Source organism: Nicrophorus vespilloides, unplaced genomic scaffold (assembly GCF_001412225.1).
Source record: "Nicrophorus vespilloides isolate i.1.1-1 unplaced genomic scaffold, Nicve_v1.0, whole genome shotgun sequence".
Lineage (NCBI taxonomy): Eukaryota > Metazoa > Arthropoda > Insecta > Coleoptera > Silphidae > Nicrophorus > Nicrophorus vespilloides.
Window position 1 is genome coordinate 50,582 of NW_017097032.1, and position 24,770 is coordinate 75,351.

General features: G+C 32.1%; 1 protein-coding gene across 2 annotated transcripts in view; it reads left to right on the forward strand.

The window, feature by feature from the left end:
* The window catches only part of LOC108558723 (heterogeneous nuclear ribonucleoprotein L), a gene marked incomplete at its 5' end in the record, with an annotated part of 63,782 nt that extends 44,249 nt beyond the window's left edge, over nucleotides 1–19,533 (forward strand). Inside the window, 5 exon segments of one of the 2 annotated variants that reach the window (XM_017915720.1) lie at nucleotides 4,129–4,203; nucleotides 18,157–18,425; nucleotides 18,583–18,921; nucleotides 18,992–19,199; nucleotides 19,263–19,533. In XM_017915720.1, the coding sequence (XP_017771209.1) occupies nucleotides 4,129–4,203; nucleotides 18,157–18,425; nucleotides 18,583–18,921; nucleotides 18,992–19,199; nucleotides 19,263–19,381 (1,010 nt within the window). 2 annotated transcript variants of the gene reach the window in all.
* Nucleotides 19,534–24,770: the final 5,237 nt, after the last annotated feature.

Consider the following 24,770-nt stretch of genomic DNA (forward strand, 5'->3'; position numbering starts at 1 on the left):
CAAGTTGTGTCGGATCAAAAGGACTGTTGAGTCATGGAAGTGCCCGATGGCCCATGAGAGGAGAGAGCAGGTGGCCGTGACCAGACTTAGGTTGGGTCACACAAACCTGACTAATTCACATATTCTCACCGGTAGAGATGCCCCGCTATATGTTACTTTTACCTATTTTACTTATTTACTCCCTAATTTATTGGATATTCACATAAATGAGGTTTATTGGTACCTCCAGCCAAGTCCAATGATATATTTATGCTCGCCCAAAAAATAAATAATACTGCAAAAGAAGTTAACTTTATATCCGAAAATTTTTAAGGGTTTTATATATTATATTTAGTTGTAAAATCATTCAAAAAAAAACATCGTCAGCATCAACAATAACTGCTTCATACGAGATCTAAATCGTTGACTCACTATAGCAGTTTTAAAGGTATCTTTGGTGTTATGGGGTGTTCAGTGATCTCTCACTCAACTACGCTGCACAAATAATAAGCCAAGGGATTAAGGTCCGAAGAGTTAGGTGCCAAAGGTCGCATTCAAAATAGTTTGAGAAACGGTGGTTTGTTGTACTCTTTGAACAAATTCTGGCGTTCTCGTTCTGTCAGCGTTTAGAATGTTTTATTGAATTAAAATTTCATCCATTTTACCCATCCGTTCATATTCTCCCATGGTGAATTGATATAGGTAGCATATATCAGGGGTCGGCAACGTTGAGCCAGTTGGCACTAGGGTGCACACAAATCAATTTTAAAGTACTCGCGGCAATCGGTGGTCAAATATTCAATTTTCTAGAAAACAAAACTTTGGAAGTCATCCCTCCCGCTCACACATAAAGTATCCCATGGTGCCCGCCGAACTCTCGTGTTTCTAATATATGCCCTCCCAGACTAGATGCATGTACCTAAAAGTCTAATGTTCGCATGTTCAAACTAAAACACTACAAGACTCCGCTGTAGCTAAAATAGAGTTCATGACACCAAAGTAATAAATTATTATTTGTGCCTTAGCTTTGACACCAACTTCGACCGGCTCTTGTACAACTTGTTCCAACACAAGTAGTAACCGACTGAAAATGCACACTAAGCTATTATATTTGGTACATTGCAATAAACTTAATTAAATTGAGGGGTTTTTGAAAATAAAACATCTACTGGAAACTACTACAAAAAACTAAATTATTAAAAAAAAATGTTATTGAACAATTATAGTTATTCTAGCAATTTGAAATTAATTGAATTATAATAAAAAAAAAACTGAAATTATGCCTTCTAGTATGAATAAGTTTCTAAAAATATTGAATATGCAAGTGATGCTTCTAACTTATTACTTTTTTTTTCTTGTGACAAATACGTTTTACCAGTTAAAGGTCGCATTTCATTTAGAACGGACGCTGTTGCCCCCCACATAAACATTATTTGTTATGGTACGTGCCCCACTGGGAATCATATTTTACCATTTATCGGCATTATATTCTGCATCGGTTTTTCCATATAAATCTCTTCCTCTCTATTTTTTAAATTAGTTTTCGTCCAGGAAAACCATCTGTTTTCGTTGAAATTTCACAAAACTTTTATATAATTTTAATTGGTGTTATAAGAAGTTCTATGACTTGATTTGAGTCTATTTTAAACTAGTTTTTCTTGATTCATTTATTTATAATAAATATATTTTTTTTTAATAGCCTTTTTAAAACGCTGCACTATGTATTTTTTAACTACACTATTTAATATATATATATAAACTTTTGCATGATTTTGGATTGTAGTTTATATATTGATTGGTTTATGAATTTTTTGTTATGTTACAATGCTGTATGAAATTCGATTTATAATTTTGAAATTAATGCATTTACCAAACCATACCAATCCTGAGACTCAGTATATTTCCATCACAGTGGAAGGTAGCCCAAATCATACTCATCGCCAAACCTAGAAAACATAGATAGACCCATCAGCCTCCTGTCGGTGCTGTCTAAACTGTTCGAGAAGCTGTTACTGCGAAGACTGAAGCCTGGCTGTTGGATGGTCATCTCATTCCAGAACACCAGTTCGGATTTCGTGAACGACATGGCACTGTGGAACAGGTGCATCGTGTAGTGGATGTGATTGGAAAAGTCTTGAGGAGAAGAAGTACTGCTTTGCCGCTTTCCTCGACATCTCACAGGCGTTTGACCGAGTATGGCATGGAGGATTGCTATATAAAATTAAAAAGTGTCTCCCACATGAATATTATGTCATATTCAAATCGTACTTGACTGGGAGGCACTGCCAGGTGCACAAGGACGAAGTGACCTCGCTGCTCCCAATCCTCTCTGGTGTCCCGCAGGGAAGTGTTTCTGGATCCTTACTTTATTTGATCTTCACGGCTGATCTACCAACTCCTCAGCACGCCACTATAGCCACATTTGCTGATGACACCGTTGTTCTAGCATCCCACCAAAACCGAACTACGGCCTCACAAATAATCCAAAGAAGTCTGAATAGCATAGAACATTGGTTCAGAAAGTGGAGAATTAGGGCTAATGAAACTAAGTCGGTGCATGTAACGTACACAATGCGTCGACAAACTTGTCCACCCGTTACACTGAATGGCAGTGCCCTACCACAGGCTGATGATGCTAAGTATCTTGGCATGCATCTGGATCGTCGACTCACCTGGAAAAAGCATATTACGACAAAAAGAAAACAGCTGAGACTAGCAGTAAAAAGATTGCATTGGTTGATGGGTAGATACTCATCCATCTCAGTGGAAAACAAAGTTTTAATATATAAAACGATAATAAAACCTATATGGACTTATGGATTGCAACTATGGAGATCTGCTTCTAATACAAGTATTGACATCATACAACGGTTCCAGTCAAAAACGCTCATCCATAAATACACTGGAGTCCGATTTGTGAAGGATGAAATAACGGAACTTAGTATCAAATACCAACATCGGCTGGAGGACCACCCAAACCAACTTGCCAATTTTTCTTTAATAAGCACTCTGTGGAGTTTGGTCGCTGGATCAATCTCCAATATATATTTTTAATTTTTTCTTACAATAAGCCCAGAACTAGAGCATGTAATCTGTTTTTATTTTTTTTTATTGTAGATAGATTGCTTTGTAAATAATAATAATAAAAAAACCAAACCATATGTGCACCAGCTATTCAGCTTGATAACCAGGAATATTGTTGTACCCACATTCCATACAATTTATCGCTGTAAGTGCCCACACAAAGAAAAATCAGCAACACAATATATAATAGAATTTGCACTTAATTATTATGATATTGATTAAATAGCTGATAACAATATGATCAACTAAAAATATGAAAAACATTGTTATTAACCAAGGTTTTTCTTTCTAAAAGTTTGAAATATATTTAGTAAATACTATTTATTATGTACCATGTTTTTTTTTGTTGCATAAATGATAAATATGTTTAAATAGTAATTATTATTTCTTTTAAAAGAAGAAAATGATTTATTTATACTTTATACTTAATTGAATTGAAGTATTCGATTATAAATAGTATTTTTAAGAAACACTACAATTACTGTAACATTCTCACAAAATTTAAAAAAATGCGTTCATTAAAGTTGAAAGGTTTCTCTATTTTGCTTCCCGCATTTATATCTATAAAGAGTGGTCGATATTTGTTTCTGTTATTTTCCTTTAGCGTCCTCCGAATTGTGTTCCTAGATAATTTCCTCCTCTTTGTTCGTATTGATAGCTATTACGTTTTCTGGGTATACCGTGTGGAATTATCCCGGGACGCTCCTAAGAATTTTTATAACATAGTTATTGTCTTCTCGGAGGCAGGCGACCAAAAGGAAAAAGGGGGATTCCGTTCCGCCAGACTTGTTTTATTCATCTCATCCAGCATGCTTTTTCTCGATATTTTTTGCGTGCACGCTACCATCCAGTTTACAAAACGGTGTTTCTTAAAGAGAGAAAAGCAAGGAGAGAAAAGGTCGAGCATTCACGATGAATTAAAAAAATAAAGGAAATATAAACTGTTTTTTATAAAACATAAATAAATAATATACGAAACGAAAGGCGGATTGGATACACAGTATAAATCCTAAACCTTATGCGCTTAATTAACTTGATGTCTTTATTTTCTTCTTGTTCTTTCAGTGAAAGAGAACACAAATGGACGTCCGCAGCCGTTATTACAGGAACCCCATTACGGGTCGAGGCCTCAACCGTACAGTAAGTTTATTTATTGCCATTTTATATAAAACCCAAATCCCAAAGAGCCCTCGAATCCCCCCCATCTGTTGCATACATAGAAAAAGAAATTGTGAGCTCTCCAAAGTGTTTTATTTGAAGAATACATAAATCAATCGCACACGAAACAGCGATTAGTTTTGAAAAATAAAGGAGCGCAAATGGAAACGGTTATATCATCGATCTGAATTTTAATACACGAAAAGGCGAGCTTTCATGTTCCCTCGCTATTCTCGCACCATGTGCATTGTCTGAAGTGGTTTCACGTTATACCACCTATATGATCTAGCGGAGACGAGCGGTTCCATTTTGATTGTCTGAAATTAACTCAACCAAAAGCTCCGGAAATAAAACCATGGCAAAAAATGTACGTCATCCATTTTATACTTTTGTTGATTGTTATAAAATGCACTAACGTACGTTTCAAACAGTGGTGAAGGGAGATGGCCGATGGATATGTGCGGTTTTATTCGCGTTCAACTGAGTTTAGTTTAAATGGGGATTTCAACAACTGAATGTAGGTGGTGGCTGGTTGATACCAGTTCTATAGAATAATTATACGAATACGGGTCGGCTAATGCATTTATTCTTCCAGAGCTGCAATTTATTTACTAGCATTACATGAATTTGTTGTTTGTTTGCATTTCATCTCTGTCCGAAAATTCGTTCGTTCGAAACTATTCGCAGTTAATTAATTGTTTTGGTGCATTTACAAATATAATGTTTATTTATATTGGAAATAAATCTCATTCTTCACGATTAACCTAAGTTATTTGAATCACAAGTCGTTTATGAGTTCATCTTGTAGTGTTGCAACATTAATGCATATTTTTTTATGACACAAAAATCATCCTAAAGAAATGTACATCAACAGCACACATTACTTATGACGTGAGTGCTTAAGTTTTAGAAATAGTTGTCTAAAGGGATTTCGATAGGTGCTGGAATGTATGGTAACATGTTGTAAATATTTATAAATATCTTTGTTCCATCTCACTTTGCGTTCGAGGCAGAAATTTCTAATTTATGATGACATCAAGTAAACTGCATTTGTTATGTTTTCAAAATTACTTCACTTTAGTTTTTTTTTTACTAGAACGATATTTTCCTGTTACTATTTCATGCAATTTACTACTACATTTCTCTCACAAAGAATGTGCTAACAAGTTTTAACTTTCACGAGATATTAATGGACTTTCCCTTTGGTTACAATTGGTGACTAATAAAGATTTTTATTATTATATAATTAGAACTTAAATGCATATTAAATGCTATTCTTATTTATTTTACTTATAAAAAATACATTTTATAATCGATTCATGGAAATCTATTGGCAATTCATTATATGCCCGTGGTCCGTGGATAAAATGGTACCGGGCCAAGCCGCCCAAGGAACATTAAAGTATTTCCATTTTCTTCTAACTCACTAGAATCCAGTGAGTTTAATGTTAAATCACTTTATATTCATTTTTTGGTGTAACTGTATCAACTGCCTCCCCTCAGCGGGCCGCGGTAAAATTATCAAACGTTGACCGGTCCGCGACGATAAAAAGGTTGGGAACACTGAAGTAATAGTATTAAATATTTATCATGGGTGAATGCGCCGGGCCATATGTTATGAATTCTAAATGTGACGTATAAGATGCGAATCATAAATAAAAATATTTTTATTTGTGCAGTTTCATTTTTGGTAGTAAAGTACATTAATGCATTTTATGACGAATTATTTATTAAGTGTCGGAGTAAATAGAAAATAATATCAATGTTTAAAGAGGGATGATTTAAATAAGTAATTCCAGTCAGATATTTATGACACCTGGGTTAAATAAACCGCATCGTCACGTTCTAAATCATTCGGTTTGTAGTTACAGTGCTTGTATTAAGCGCAAAAAGAAAATCTGCACAGAAATATTGAATGCACTTTCTACATAATCGAATTAAATAGTGCAGCAATCGTTGATGCATCAAGCTGGCAAAACTAGAGCAGAATGCAGCGATGGAAATGTCTTGTTTACGCAATGCCCATTCGCTAAATTAGATTTCTTACTAATTTTCTGGTGAAACGCATGTTCTCCTTCCATGCACTTAATTTAATCCCACGTGGTTGGTCAGCTAACTCAATCACGAGCCCCTTTTCTCTCTAACTTCACCCAAAGCAACAATCAAGAAGCCAAGTTTGTACCATCTTTCCTGATTTAATTACAAACTATATATATTTTTCAAAGCTCCATAGCTTGTTAAAATATCTACGGCTTATCAACAATATTGATTCGTTATACCCTATTTTTATGTATTTTATCTAGATGCTTTAAGCACTTGTCGACGTATTGTAGAGATCTATATTTAGCCGAACTTTTCATTCCACCTGTATCGCGACCGCCTGTTTTTTTTTTAATGTAAATATTATTCCTTAATTAAAATATGCGCATCTATTGTTTTCTGTTTGCAAAAACATGTGAAAGTACACATTTCCATGTTAATGCACTTATTACGGTTGTTACGCCTTTAATTGATATGATTACCTCTTTCACTTTTCATATTTTTCTATTCCATGCGGATTGATACGAGGTTAATAACCGGTATCTTTACAAATCTACACAGTACTTTAATACCAAACTGTAATCTACTTTTAACTTAACTGAAGAACATTTAAATATTGAATATACTAAAATGACCGATTGTATTTAAAATATAAATTTTATATCGACGCACATATATAAACTTATTTAAAACTTTTTGTAACTGAGTCTGCATAAAATACTTCGAGACTCGCACAAACTATCATGGTCATAACTAGGGTGTGGCGAGAGAGACGCAACAAGATTAGGGGCTCAAAATTTATTTTTTTGTCATTTTTGGGCTAGATCACATGTAACAAATTTGCCATAGGAACCTTATCTTTGTTACGGCACTGCTAAACTATAATATAATAATATTATGTAATCATAATATGTTATGTTTTACAGTTCACATTAATTAATTGTATTAATGTATTGCTCAGTATATGTTATCGACATACGTGTAGGAAATCATTTAATTTGTAGAAACTACTTGTTATTATAATCACCTTTTATTATTAGGGTCCTCCTTTAAGACCGTGTAATTTTACGTTCTTTATTTCCACATTTTGTATATAAATATGAGAGTAGAAAGAATTGTTAAATTTTGTTATTATTAATACTAATAATCGATCTGCTGATCATATAATGATAAATATTATAAATATAATTTTTGGATTAATATAGATATAAATGATTAAATTTTAATCTGTATGTTTTCCATCGGCAATTTAAAATACAAATATTGTATTTAGCCAACAGTTCGTTGTGTTTTATATTAGTCATTATTTAAGTCACAGACTGGCTAAAGTCAAGTCCCAGACACCATGAAATATATACATGCCTGAGGCGAACACGTGAAAGGCGGTAGAGATATGATTTGGACGTTTGCCAATATCCCACACGCAATATTCTCGCGAGTGATTTAAAATTTACATTATATAACAAAACATTGTCGTTTATATAAACAGGTTAGCCAGAAATCGATTATTATCTACCATGAGTTTCCGCTAGCACATGGTCTCTGTTCTGCTTATACATTCTGTAGAAGCTAAATTGTGTCCGTAATGCAGTTTCAGCTAGTTCGATTCGGCAGAGCGGTGGTCTTCCTTTCTTGTCTCATTAACACGTGACTGTTCCATTTGTGTCCCGAAGCGATTGGGATCCGTCAGCCCTAAAAAGAAGGAAGCAAGACTGGCAGGCCTAGATCCAGTCTTAGAACCTCTTATGAGTATACCGTCGGGACGCGAAACAGTCGAGCAAGAAATCCTATTTATTCTAATCACTTGTTCGCCAAAAGAAAATAATCCAGTTTGTGGAAAGTAGTCCGAGTCATAGTCAGCCGCACGATCTCTATTTAATTTCAATGTTTAAAAGAGGGAAAATGTAATACGCAACTGTTTTATTTTAGACAGTTTGTAAAATGAAGGAATATACAGTAAGTTAATAAAAGTTTCTACAACCATATTTAGTTTTCAATATAAAATAAATATTGCACCCGCTTCTTTAAAATCTACTATACTACAATAATTGTAACCGTCAGTTAAAAAATATATATAATTAGTATTACATTTTATACACTACATATACTCATACTCTTTTGCACTAGTAATAATCTTATTTGTTTTATATATTTTATTTATAAATTTCGTACTACCACTGGGGACAAAGAATTTATTAAGTAACTGAAAATTTGTCTCGAGTTTGAAAACCATCGTCACCTTAATTTATGATATGTATGCTGTCAAATATTAAGTAATGCGTTTTAATTATAATTGTATTTTTAATCATAATCTAAATTTTGGCCCGCCAAATTTGTCCGCTGTTTAATTACACAGAAATGTAATTTTTCGGTATTCTTTTGTGATTATTAATCCGAGGCCGCCCAGATCGTAATTACCCTACGTTGTAAGTAAATATAAATTGCATCACGTTTGGCAAACCTTTTGGCTCAACTACTGTCAGACGCGGAAATGAAGTCCTCTGCTCGAAATTATTATAATTAATAATTTTAATAAGCATAACTTTGCTCTTTGTGCCAACTCCGTGCTATGGGCGGACTGAGCTGTTTTTTATTCACTCTGTATTTCGGCAGTCTCACGCTGCTCCTATTTCGGTATAAATTCAATTCGAAACAATTTGAACTCAACCGGGCAAATATTCAATATAGGATACGGCAGGACCCCAAACGCGACACCATCGATTCCTGCTGTTGGAACGATATGCGATTCACTCGAGAAAAATAAATTTAATTGAAGCACCTGGCGCATCCACCTTTTTTTTTTATATCGGTGAACATTTTATTGGTTTTATGTGTGAGTTGTATTCAAACTTTTGCTGTAGCTCTCAAATGGACATAAATTTTTTAAATAAATATATTAGTATAGTAAATATGTTTTTACTATCTTTTCAAAATATATGTAATTGTAAACAATATTTATTTGTCACCGGCCATGTTTTTCCAAAGATATTGTATTAAAGATAAAAGTATTTGGCAAAAGAATTAACCTTAAATACTAATTAACAAATATATTTAAATATTATTTTTATGCAGAAAGACTGAGGTGTTATTTTCCTTTTCATATATATTATTTTTTATTGTTTTTTTGGGAGAACTTATGTTTTTTTTATTATATGAATCATAATAATTATTATATTTCTTTACAACTTTAAAAAAATGATATTTTAATCATCATTATCATTTTGGAAATACATTTTAAAATATTTATAATTGCAATTACGGCAGAGCTGTTAAATATGATTTGTATTATATTTTTGTGCGCATAATATGAAGCTCGCTTGAGATTTGTTGTATATTGTTTCGTGTGCGAAGTTGTCAATTGTTTTCGAACGTATTGTGGTCTACTTCCGGAAACAGCCTTTATCGCCCATTTAATGTTTGCATTCCACAGTCATTTCCGGTCTCAGTGAAGAGCGGTTCCGTGTGCAATCACGATTTTTCATACTAGTCAGAGGTATTCCGCATGAATCAGATAATTTGCAACCAAAATGAAAACATATTTTTATATTATATTCAAATTATATATATGTATTTGCGACCTAAATATTTTATGTAATGTTCATAATTATTTTGTTGATAATTATGAAAATGCTTCTATTTCTATTTTCATGTGTTATATAATATTAGTGTTAGGTATATAAATTTATATATATATGCATTTATTTTCTATATGGTATAAAACCTTGGAAGATACATTTTGTCACATAAAACTAAGTAGGTAGTATTTATTTTCTATTTTTATTTGTTGAGAATGTGCATAGAATGACTTGCTTTCGTGATAGATTTACTTTATACAGATAACGAATTATATAGCTTAACGAAAATCTGTAAAAAGTAAAAGAGGAGGCTATGAATAATTTATGCAATTATGGAATGCCGCTTTTTCTCTACTTCTTTGTGCAGTGACTCAATTAAATTTATTATGGTGAATGAAATTCATATAATCATGAATATAAAAAGGACTTTTTTGTTATTATAGGATGTAAGAGGACCCAATGTGAAAAAGGGAAACGGGGTTAGGTTCGCTTTTCCGTAAAAGCACAAACCGTGTCCGGTAGATTTAATTCAGGGCACTCGCTCCCGTGCTCTATCTATTTCTTACTCTCATTTGCTCTCTTTATATTCCACATTTTCTTAGTCAATGTCTCTTTTAGAATATAAAACTTCGACGAAAATATATTGGTTATTCGTCGAGACTTTAATTAATTCACTTTTGAAGGCGAAAAATCAGCAGCGAAAAAAATTGAAATAAAATTATTTGACGTTGACAAATTTCTGCAGATTGCTAATAAAGTTTCGTTCATCTAGTGACGAAAAGAGGATATTATTTATTGACTTATAAGGATTGTTCTGGAGAAAATTAATTTTATCAGATGTGCTAATTTATTGATGCGCTAAAATATTATTAGAATTTTTTATGTTTTGATATCTTTACAAATCAAAATAGTTTCCATAAGTCTAACTTTAAGATTTTTACACTATAGCAAATATACATTCATTTGCTTATAATAATTTCGACTACAGAAAAAAAATTATTACTTGACAGGCATCTTCTCCACAAAAAAACCAACTACATTTATCTATGCAAAAAAAAACAACATACACTCGGTCCTCGGTTTGAAGTTATGCGGTTTTTATTTCGAGAAGCATTTTTTTAAATAACTATTTTAGGCCATTTTGACACGTTTTGACACAAATTGGCAAACCATTTCATTGAAAAAGATGATAATTCTGAACGAGCATTCAAGTTTCAACGCGAGCTTCAGAATTGCATTTCTGGATATCAGGAATTGTACAAAAAAAATAGCAAAGCCATGGCAAAGTTTAATCACTGATTATATTGTCAAAGGGAAAAAATCAACATGTGAAGTTGAGACTAATTTTACTTTTGAAGAATCATTATCTACAGGACATAGATCTGATATGCTTACTATCCCTTCTAGTGATGAAAGTGATTTCGAACCAGTTCTCAAATTATGCCGAACACTCTCATATAGCGACGATAATTCTAAAGAAAAAAAATGTGAAGAAAGATTAACTTTCATAAATTTTCTGTATATTTTTTTTTATAAAATAAATTTTTAAGATTTATTTTTCATTATTATACTTAATTATATAAAATCACTATCTTAAAATAGTGGTTAAGAACCACAATTTTAACGCCTTAATGAGTGTAGCGTCACATTGTACTACCATTTCTTCTTACATGATAAACGTTCTGTTGGATTAAACTATTTAAACGCAGCTAATGAAGGTTTATGAAGTTTTGGATTAGTTAATTCCAAGTGTATATCATTAATAAGTAGTTTACCCTAGGACGTTATGACAATCAAGACTTATCTCCAAACATATTCCGTTTTAATTTTAGCACCCCCGGTTCACTAGTGAAATCGTTAAGATGAGATAAATTACATTTTAGGGGATTCGAAATCCACGCCTCTTCCTTAATGTTCACAACATTTTAAATGTTCCGCTGATGGAAATTTATTGAAGCTATTTATTTTGTATGAGCCTACTGTGCCAAAAAAAGCTTGTTAATATCAATCTATTAATAAGTTTTTGAAGTTATTGGTATTTTTTGATAATTTTATTGAATTAATGGTGTTGATAAAATAAATTATATTGAATTTCAAATGAACTTTTGCTAAATAGCATTAATTGCTATGTATTCTCCAAGGTGGGAAAACAATGTAAGTAATGGCCAAATGAGTTAATGAATAAGTGAGGAAATATTTATTGGCGCTCATCCTGAATCGCATCAATCATTGTGACAGGAGCTGCAACGGAGATATTATGCATGTGGACAACACTTCGGGTATTTCTAATTTTAGTGCAAGCTCGCGCAGAATTTTCGACTGAAAACGATGAGAAAGCTAAGTTTACCAGTATGCAGACTACTACGTGCACTAGTTGGAAATTAATTAAACTTTTGATAACGTAACGAAACGTACGTACGTACTTCCGATTTCCTAGTCCCATCCGTTCGCCGACTTGAATTTAATAACGTGGCAAACTACACTAACCAAACCAATTATACTATAGGAAAGTAACGAAATTCAGAAGTTTAAATCACACTTAATTAGATTGCAAGCACATTTGTCACCTTGGTACTGCGCAATTAAGATACACTCTTATTCATTTCACCGAATTGAGAATTCTATATTCATGCATATGAGTGTTGAATATTTTCAGCAATGGCAAGCAAATTTAATATGTAATAGATACGTAGAAATAGAAGTCAAAGAATCTCTTAACCCGTGTGGATGCGCGCAGTGGGTAAAACATACCCATACCTAGAGTTAATTGTTCTAACCGATTTGTTTTTAAAGTTACGTGCTGCCGCCCCTCAGTACCTTCCAAATGGACTATTATGAAGGGATACCTAAAATTATCCCATTTTCAGAGCAGTCACTAGTTATCAGCTGTAGTATAAAGTACGCCAGGGTAAATTTTACCCATCGCGCGCGTCCCTATGTTTTATAAGCGGCTAATTAGTGCTCGACACTTGCACCGTGATTTTTGTAGTGAATGGTATACAGTGATAACTGATTGACTAATTTTATGTTTGGTTTTGCATTTTTGGTATAATGGCTTCAAATACACCTTCTTCAGAGACACGCCCTCTAACTGATGTCGAACTGCAGCAACTAGCCGATTGTTTGTAATACAATAAACAACATAAATATTCCTATTTGTGTACTAAATGCCTTCTAAAATATTTTTTTTCCAATAAATTATATATTATAATTACATAAGATAGCATTTAAACTGATGTAATTGATAGTGGGTAAAATATACACTGCGCGCGTCCCCTTGTGGGCGCGCGCAAGGTATATTTAAACCCAAAATGGACAGTATTTCAAATATTAAATAGTTAATGCTATTGGTTTTAAATTTAAATCAAATTACAGACGAATCAACATTTGATAAAATATTTAATTCTTTTACCATAGGTTACAATCACAAATAATAGTTTATGTTTGAATATAAATATTTGAAATTGTAATATGATATATTCATATATGTTTGATGGGACCTAAAAAATAATATGCATATGGAGTGTTACATGCAGTTTACTGGTTTTGTTGTCCTCAAACATGCGAACTATTTTGAGAATCGAGTATGTAATTGATATTACTGACAATAGACAAAGGATGTTCCTTTGAGAAACATGTGCGAAACGCTACTTGAAATAGACTACTATAATTACATATTATTTTCATATTAGACTTCCTGGAGGAAATCATGTGCGCGACGTGTGCGTGCATTTTCGTTTCTTAATTATAGTTTAAATAGACGATAGGTGTCGTATAATAGTGTTTAATTGGCTAGACAGTCATAGCCATAGCCGTTTTATGGCTCATAAAATTAGTCGCGGAATTCCTTCGAAAATTGTTTTCGTCATTAGACATACGTCATTGAAATCAGTTCGACCGTCGTTTCTAAATTTTGACACCTACGTTGTATCCACCTGTATATGGACTGAGGATACAGGTGCTCAAATTATATATAGTTTAATATTTAGGTTTTTATAGGAATTTCTGTTGATGAATGTGATATTTATCAATGTTACAACCGCAAAAGAGTGGCGTAATTCCAATACGATTCCAATAAACTTAGAAACCATACCGACGGATTAGCCTGTTAAGCGTTTGCAAGTACTGTCGTGTCCCGGGATTCAAATATCTCTGGACACTGTGGTATATTTCGTAGTTATGTCGTTGTGGAGTCCTAGTGAAGTTTTTAAGGAATGCTAGAGGTGAAGTTGGAGTTTTTATGATAATAAACAGTATTATTCTCTATAAGATTATTAATATCTTCTATGTCTCGATTCCAGTTGCTAGATTTGTTATTAGTTGCAAACGTTATGTTTGTCAAAGGTCTCGCAAATATTAACTCTTTGCTGCTTTATGGTAATTATAAGTATCGGCACATTTATGCCATTGTTTAAATTATAAAGACACGTGAAACAGATCTAAATACTTGTTGGTACTTTAATGTAATTTTTATATTGTATACAAAATGATTTGTTTTGCAATTCGAAACACCAAGCGAGTGTTTAGTAATACTTGTTACTTTTGTATAGATTATTTTTATGTTGTAATGAAAAGAAAAATTGTATAGCAGAATACCATATAAAAATTGATCCGTTTTTGTAATCTAAATCATTATTATTCACTTATTATACGATTTAAGTTTAAAATTACCTGACTTTACCAAAGAGTACAAAATATTTTAATATTTTATAAAAATTTATAAGCAACTTCATTTTAATGTATTTTAAAAGAAATTTAAATATTTTTTTTTTATTTTAGCCACATTCATTAGTTAATACCCAACGGGCGATCTGTACTAAAATTCAGACTTATAAAATGAAATTCATGACAAATCTCCAATATGTATTTCATGATATTATTATTTCCTTGTTGTTCATATTATGCCCTACATTCGTATAATAAATGTGATAAAAAAAAGTCTGTCACCGTTTGCTCCCATATCAAATTATATTCACATTATTCTGCTCCAAATATAAAAAAGATAAATAATAAATATTTAGCAGACAACATTATGAATTTTGAAGAATTGCATAAGATTCACAAATTTATAGACTTCGTTAACATCTTATGGTATGGACTATTAAAATTCATCCCTTGACATATCAAACAAATTAAAAGGTAATTCCTCTTTTTCGTACATTTTCTGAAAAAATATAATAATGTCCCACTTGGCATGTTTAAAAAGTAGTAGATTGCGTGTACCACCGCCCCTCAAAGAGTTAAATTATATAATAATGAAGATCGTCATTAGATAACTACGAAACAAAGCGGAAATACGTTTTGTTTCATCAGCTAATGATTGTCCATTAAATTGGTAATTGGATAACCTTTTGCTGCTTTCAATTGTACACACTGGGTTATCAATATAGTTACCAAATGTAATTTGTATAAAGTATTTATGTTATACTAACATGTATGTATTGTATGTATGATTTACCAAGTTTGTTTAATGTTCAATATTTTCTTAATTTCCAAAATATTGTTAATATTCTGAATATACTGAAAACTTTCTTATGAAAATCGAATAGTCTAAGTCAGTGATTCCCAAAGTGGTCTATATCGACCCTCAGGGGTCTATGACAACCTGAAAGTGGACTACGTCAGCGAAAAAAAAAATTGAGGGTCCATAAAATGAAAATGGAGGTCCACGATAGTGGATCTCAACATACACTGATAGTACCTATTTACTTACATTATACTATCTTATAATAAAAGACATATACATTATTTATAAAAGTACCTATGAACTGATAGTACCTATTTACTTACATTATACTATCTTATAATATAAAGACATATACATTATTTATAAAAGTACCTATGAAGTAAAAAAAAATATTATATATGTTTATAAAATTGTGTAAGTTGTAGGATGTAGGCATTCGCTTTGTGGTCGCAATACATTTTGAACTTGTAAAAACCTGCACATAATGATATACCAGTATCATCTTGTTACAAGCATACGCGCAGTCTCAGAGCAAAGATCTTAATAATTATAAATGAATATGAATAATAAATTTACAAAAAATCAATATCAAGTAAGTAGGGGGTCTACCCAAAACCGAAAAACATGGCAAGGGGTCTACGAAGCAAAAAAGTATGGGAACCTCTGGGCTAAGTATTAGTAGTACAGGGTTATTCTTGTTTCCCGGGAAGTAATGGAAAATACTATTTTGGAGAGCTTGACTGCGTGGACAAATAGAACTCCATATAGCTGAAGTAATGACGTCACAGTCTCACATTTCCAAATATATTTTACATGACAAAAATTCATCAATGACCAAGGGCGGCCTTTCCTTTTATCACTTCTCGGGATTGTCGTGAAATATGCTAAACAGTGTGTCCTTAGTCTATTAAATATTTGTACAAATTCCAATTGTAAAAATAATCTCAATTAAGCTTGTTTTAATTGCTGTTTTAGTCTATGCAGGCGAATACTAAAGTGTCCAATTAATGGCTTTCATACGTACCTTGGTGATCGGCCTCTTGGTATTAATCATCGCGATTATGGTCGGTCTAGCCGTGCTACATTGTCACATTTGCAAAACAATGAAGGAGAGCATTACTTGCATCTACTTGTTTTTGGAAAATACAAAATCCTACTAAAAACTGAGATTGTTCTTTATTTATATACATTATATTTTTTTATGATAAGATACATACGGCAGCCGTCAAAATTTCGTAATCTTTCGTTCATGATGTATTTGGTTTCTTAATAAATGTTTTACAGAATTACGACTATGAAAACTAAAGTAAAACTTGTTTTCATCACAAATTATATGAAATACTAACAGCATATAGATGTATACTTTCGAAGAAAAGGAATATTTTACAGATCTATATGATTCTTAGAAAATATGTATATATATAATAATACGATTTTTCTTTGCACGTATATTTGTACTCGGTGAGTAATCATAAGTCGGTGTTGGTCCAACATTTACCTCGTTTACCAACGAAACACGTCATTTATTTTACTCTAAAACTGCACCTGACATTAAATGACTGGTTGCTTTGCCAAAAAATAGTAGTTACTCACAACGAGATTCACTTTTCATGAAGTCGTTGGGACTTGACTTGAAGTTAGCATAAATGTTAATGGTAGACCTATTTAACAGGCGGTTATTTTATTGGTCCTTGCTGGACATATTTGCAAGCAGGGAGCGTATTCATTCTATATTTAAACAGTTTTTCTTAGTCCAAGTGGGAAATAAGCCGTGAAGAAATTGATGGCCTTTCGCTGTGTGGCGAATTTTCGCAATAGATCGGCTCGGGACTTCGGAAACTAAATCCAAAAGAGATAGCATTTTTATATATAGGGTAAATTTGATTAATTCTTCCCTATGATAGCCTGGGATCTTCATCCATTTTCATTCGGGGCTAAGTTTCCAAGAATCCACCGTTGATTCATTGTCGTAATCTGTTAATTATATTTGACTAACCCTAATAAATTAGCGAATGAAAACGTGTAACACTTTCAGATCTTCTTAGAGCAAAAATGATTAACATCAGAATTTAATTAAAATAGTATATTCTTCTTTATTTGATGATATAATGATTTAATAAATACAGTGATCGCTATCTAGCTGTAAAATTATATATCTTTTAAACAATAACATAACTTAATTAAGTTCTTTAATAATCTATATTAGGTGAAAGATAGAAAAGAAGTAAAAATAGTTTGCGATTGACTTGCAATATAACATGAATTCCATTAAATATGATGAAATTTTCTGCGACCTCCAAATATTATTGGCGTCCCCACTTTGTGAATTACTGCTATAACCAATAATTCAAGATAGAGTAGGTATATGTTTTACTCTTGGTGCTTAAATTTATTAATTTCTATAAGTTTTAAATTATTGATATTGATTTTCTCAGTATTTGCTTTTTTCAACGCGTTACATAAAGTACGATTATCCGAGTAAATTATTATTATTGGTAAAATAAAACACTGTCGGCAGGACAGTTTTGTTATTCTTCTAATTTTCAACGTTTTTTTTATGTAGGATTTCATCAGTCCCTTTTCTTCTGTAATCTTTGCATGCAATTTACGATACTCGTCTGAAGAAATGTGAAACAATATCCACGTGGCGGACGCCGTGTGAAAAGAAGCGGAATCGCATTCGTCCGTCCCACTGAGTTTTATTAATTCGAATTAGCATAGTGAAAGATATCATGCTCCCAATACATCTTCCTCCTGTAAATCTTATGACTTTTTAATAATATTTTTATTTTTGAACCGTCAGGGCACCGTCATGGAAACGTTCTTTTATAAATTTTCTCTTTCTGTCTACTGTTCTTGTAGCGCCGTACCCGAATGACCCACAACGATACGAGGATATGTGCGGGGGAGGCACGGGTGGCCCCGGGTACGGGGAGCCGTTTGGCGGGGACGGCGGGTACCGCAAGCAGGGAGCCACCGTCGTTGCCCCCGTTGCTACCGAATACCGAGACCAGCGCAATTTCCCGCAGGCCGCCGTTCTTATGGTATACGGCCTGGATCCTTTACGCACCAACGCCGACAAACTATTCAACCTCATGTGTCTATATGGAAACGTGGCCAGAGTAAGTATTTTTTTATTTATTGTCAACAATTTTTCTATGATCATAAACATTATCAGTTTTTTTTAACGTGATGGACAAAAAATCAAGACTTACCCGATTATTTACAGTTTTATTATATTTCTGTTTTATAATAAAATATTTTGTAACAAAATTGTAGATAAAGTTTTTGAAGTCAAAAGAGGGTACAGCAATGGTGCAAATGGGTGACAGCGTTGCGGTTGAGAGATGTGTCCAATATTTGAATAACGTGAATGTGGGACTAACGGGTGCCGCGCCGGTATGTCATAATAATTCGAATCACGAGGAAAAGAATGGAAGTCAACATGAGCACAAGCTGCAACTGGCTTTCAGCAAACAACCGTACCTCAGTGAAGTGACCAACCCCTATCCACTACCAGACAAATCGCCATCTTATAAGGAGTACATTTCCAATAAGAACAACCGTTTTATGAATCCCGCGATGGCTAGCAAAAATCGCATACAACCACCAAGCAAGGTAAGCATCATAAAATCATGATCCAATTCATATTACTAAGTAATTGCTGTACATTTGATCAATCTCCCAGATTCTCCATTTCTTTAACACACCTCCACATGTAACTGAGGAAGAGCTGGTGCAGGTATTCAGAGATTACGATGTGGTGCCGCCAAAGGCAGTAAAGCTGTTCCCGATGAAATCTGAAAGATCCAGTTCGGGACTACTTGAGTTCGAAAATACCACGGAAGCAGTTGCAGCGGTTATGGCCTGCAATCACGCGGCCATCGAGAATCCTGGTATGTACAACATATTCCAATATGGATCAATTATATTAGAAACTTCATTTTTTTCATTTGCAGGTACAAAATTCCCTTTTATCATGAAGCTGTGCTTCTCATCATCGCGCAGCATGTCCATCCGCAACGGGGAAAACAATACGAATGGTGCAACGGATAGACGCATGGAGCAAGATCAGTAAAACATAACAAACACGAAAAACAAAGGGATGATTACTTTTTGAAAATGAAAATCCAATAATACATATCCTCAAATCACATACTACACATTCATCACAACCTTTAATTAATTTATATATGAAAAAAAAATGGTATAAGATACCTCTGCATCATGTTTACTATTAGTTCATTATTATTTTTATTACTTTTAGTTTGTCCTTGATTAATTAATTATTATTTGTTCTTCGTTAAGTTTTTTTTGTGTATCATAGCCACTAAGAAATTTCGTTTCGTCGTGTTTCAGAAAACAAATGAAAACAATTATTTCTCTTTTATAAAAAGATAAACTAATAATTCCACTGGGTTGGTTTATATGTAGTTTTGTGTCGACGAGAGATGTTTTCTATTTTTTTTAGACTTCTCGCAGATTCCCCAGGAATTACGAGTATATGCGACATTACTAAAGTACATATCGATAAAATTAAATTAACTCAAAGAGAAAATAATATATTATACAAGAGGAAGAGAAACGAAAGTTTAATGAAAATAAATATGTTTTATGACATTTTAATATTGCAACGAGTCTAGGCTTAGGTTAATATTTATTTAAAAAAAAATGAAGATAGATATTTCTTTCTAATAATCATTATTACGTTAGTAAGGTACGTTCGTTTGCGTAGGCGACGAAAAGATGGAATGAGATTATTGTTTTCCGCTTTAGGCTTGAAATATTTTTATATTGAGAAAAGTAACTTATTTCAATTTTTTGGTCATTTTCTTCATTTATTTTTCATCACACAAACAAATATTATAATAATGTATATGTGTATATGGAAACTCCGAGGACCCTTAATTACTAAATATTTTGAAACAAAAAGTTATTTTCGAGACAATTAATTAATTAAATTAACCGGGAGATGGTTTAATGAGAAGATGATATATATAGTTATATATATATACGGTTTGAGTATATACAGAATTTTCATAATATGTATTTTTCTATTATCATTTTTATTTATACAAAAGTATGAACAATTTGGAATGGTGGCACGCGAGTGTATATATTTATAAAAAAAAATGTCAAGGAGAAACATTTCAAATCTGAAAGCTGAATCCAATAAGTAAAAAGCACGCTACCAAAAATATGTAAAAAAAGATAAAATGTGTCAAATTAGTGCTACATAATTTAAATAAGAAGTCAATGATTCTTCTGTACATATGACTAAACCCGATAATATATGCAACATCAAATACTACAACATATTTTAAGAAACATATCACATCCATTGTAAATAACTAAAGAAATTATATTTGATGAATCGAAGGAGGCGACGATCGAGGATTAACGTTTTTTTTAGTTTTTATATATGCTCAAATTGTCGAGCAATTATTAGTTGGCTCTAAGGAAGAAGGCATTCTTTTTCGCATTAACAAAGCTTTTTGGAAATAATCTGATTTTTAGACGTAGATGCTTTTTGGAAATGCTAAAAAATATTACTAAAATAATCTTCACTCTTATTTCAAATAAGCAAACAGTACTATTAGAAAATATGTATATACGATATATATATGAAAACATGCGAATAATAATTATATAAATAATAGCATGATATAGTAAACTCTGTATAATGTCACTTTAGTTGAATGTCTTCCTGGCGCTTGCGTCTTAATTTAGTAGAAATCTACGGTGTACCTAAATAAACAAAAACAAATACAAAAGAAAAACCTAAAAAGGATATGTAATAATAACAAACTAACTTAGATACTGGGTTAACGGAGTAGGGCTTTGGAGCAGAATTCCTCTATTTCTTTTCAGATATTAGATTGAGACGCAAGTTGTAACTCGATGTCAATAAATTAGGTAGCGTGTACTTTCTATATGTGTATATGTGCGTAATAATAATGATTATATTGATAATAATGCCATAAGACATATTGTGCAATAATGAGGATGGTGGAGAGAAGTTGAAAGAAAAAGATAAATAATTAATCATTGATGATGATCATAATGATGGATTTGTTGCAGTATGCAACCTGTGCCTCGTTGCGCGTTGATTTATAAAAGACAGTTAGTTAGGATGTAATCATATCACATAGTATTAAACAAAACTTCGTACTTTTAGTGTTTCTAGTGCTAATCGTTCATTATTATTATTATTATTACTATTTGTCTCTGTTGTGTATGTGTGTGCAGTAATTGATGCTATTCGATGCGGGGAATTAGAAAAATACGCGAGGACCAAAATAAAAAACGAAACAAAAGAGAAACGAAAAACCGGAAAGCTGCGATTGATTTTTTATTACTTGATGGTGGTGATGTTGTTGAAGGTGATATTTCTTGAATCGAATCGATCTGATTACTGCATATGTGTTTCTAGTATAAATATTATATTATTAAATATTAGTCAAAGGAATATTTTATTGATTACTTCGTAAATTTTAGTAATTCTGTTCATTAGTTGATATTTGACATTATAAATGTAAAGAGAAATTAATTCTGTTGTTAAGCGAATTGAGACAGGGACAAAAAATAACACTAACAGCAAGAAAATAGTAAAAAAAAATATATAACATAATATGATGAAGTGTGACAGAGCCTTCTCCAATCTTTTCTACCTATATGATAGAAAAGTTGATTATCATTTTAGTATATTAACTTTTATAGTGCAATACTCGTTTCTGTTCTCGAATTTTTAGGAGTCCTTTATTTTTTTTTAATTTTATATATGGTAACTATTTACACTAGAGAGAAAATGCAGTCAAAAGGTAAACGCAACGTTCCTGTGTGTTTTTTCTTTTCGTTTAACTTTATTTTTAAATTATGTTAGTAGTGCTCTTGCAATATGTGCATCCTCGTATATACATAAAAATAATATATATTTGATTGATTATAATAATATATAAATGAACAAAAAAATTGTCGTATAAAACTACAAAAAAAAGAAAAAAAATATATAAACATTAGTTGAGTCAATTATCTGTGCCTCTAGCGAAACCAAAGAAGAAAGATTAAAAAAGACTTGCACTTAATAGCAAACGATACAAATCTCGCGCGATGGCCTCTTTGTCTCTGTGTGTCTGTCGCAAAGCTACTCCATTTATTTCAGCAACAATCTCTAACTCTCATCTTTAGGATTCGTCCAACGTCGACTTCACTTGAAAGTCGATAGATTTAGTCCCTTCATCTTCCTGTTTGCTCCTGTGATATACAACTAATAGTTATGTACTTAAAAAAAAAACAAAGACATATTTAATAATTATTAAGTTTTGAGTGCGAGTGTGTATATATTAGAGGTAGATGTATAGTTTTAAATTTTATTGATTTCATAATAACGAATTAGTCTAGTTATTAGAAAATTGTCTCGGAGGTTCGCGTCCTTTGGTCCAAATTACATAGTACATGCGTGCCTCCGTGATATTTCATAGATTGCAATTACTTTCATGTTAAATATCATCCAATAAGAGAAAAAAGCAGTAACAACAGAATAGCTGATACCAAAGAAAAACTTGACGTGATTATTAATTTGATGGTTTCAAGGATATACACTAACAATTTATCGCAGAGTTTATTTTGTTTATTGTTACCAATGACAAATTAAATTTAATATATTTATTTATTCATAATAATAGACAGTTGCTGCTCTTTTCACGTTGGTTGAATTTACCACGTTTTCTATTATTATTTGTTTACACTCGAAAACCTAATTTGTTATCCGAATTTGTACATTTCATATTGCACTGGTTATTTCGTCTTTAATTAATTAATTAATTCTTGGCGGAACTCACAGCGACCAAACAGGACCCTCATACATAACAAAGAAACATCCATAACAACAACTACTACAACAAAAACAACATTTTGCTTACACGTTCAAAAATATATTATATACAAATTTTAAAAAAGACATAAGAAACAACACATTTTACATTATTTATAAATGTATGTATTTTCCGAAGCTATGTGTACATAATGGTATATATATGTGTGTGTGTAATGTATATTAAAAGTATTATAAATACGCGTAAATTGTATGCCAAAAAAACAACGCTGACGGTGGTCCTGCGATCGGGTTCCGTTATCAAATCTCGACCGGGTATTTCGTTTCCCTAACTGAAAGTAAAATAAATATATGTAGCTTATATATTTGTCTTGTAACCAGTTCGATGAAAGGACCCGTGAGCGATCATCCGCCAGTTTTCAGTATTACTGAAAGTCAATTCAAGTTTAAGTTTCTAGGTTTACATTTATTTTACGATAGTTTATCCTTCTTTTTTTGAAGTTGTGTAAATAATAATAATTATACATATAAGTAATGTTTCATTGCTGGTCTTAAAGTAAAGTAATTAAAATTAAACGAGAAATATAAGTGTTTTTGAACCTGTAAGTTTTGTGTGTGGTCGAAGTAGATATGACGCGACCTGTCATCTGATTATTGATGATGGAATTGGATGCTATGATGCCTTTTTTGTTCATAATATTGTGTTTAAACACCTGATCTTGTAGATTGGAAACTGGAGACTGTTGGTATTTCCTTATAGAATATCCTTCTTAATCCTTCATTTTGTGTTTATTCTTGTAATTTCCTTTGAAAGCACTTGCGTTTTGTAAACTGGTATCTATAAAATATATGTGATTTTATCAATATATGAGTTGTGATAGATGGAAATACAAGTAAGTACAATTCAATTTTACAATACTTTTTGTTTTAGATTAATTATGAAAAAAGGTAGGCACTTTTCTAAGTATATATTAAAACTTACAATATAAGCTTAATTGATGACCTAGACTTTGAGTTGAAAAATTGGTCCAATGACCATTCTTCGAAATTGCTCATCGCTTTCAAAGGATAAAATTAATAAAAATATTTCTGAAACCAAGTACGATTTAAAAATTCTGTATGCTATTATATTAGTTGGCCTACATTAAATAACCGTTCGAGGTTTCATTGAAATTGCTCATGACATTTAAAAGATACAATTAATATTTATTATAAACATAAATTCGAATCAGTACAGATGGTTTAAAGTTCAGTATATATAAGAAATACGCGGATGGTCAATTAATATTCTCCAACTGATGACGTCGGATGTCATAAGCTTCTGCATCAGGGGAACATATCGTCGATAGACGCCAGCCGCACGTATTGTTATACATTCTGACTCTAGCCCAGCGGTCGGGGAACTTTTTTAACCATTACCCCAAAATATTATTGCGTAAGTCGATATTACACCCCCCCCATTCTGAATAGAAAACAATCGATGTAAATTTAAACATTATTTATTGAATTAATTTACATTTACATATTTATAAAAAAAAGAGTTACATGAAAATAGTAACAAATAGTAATAGACAAACAAAATAAAATTTTAAATTGGAACAAACAAAAATTAATTGAAAACTTTCCCCCTTCA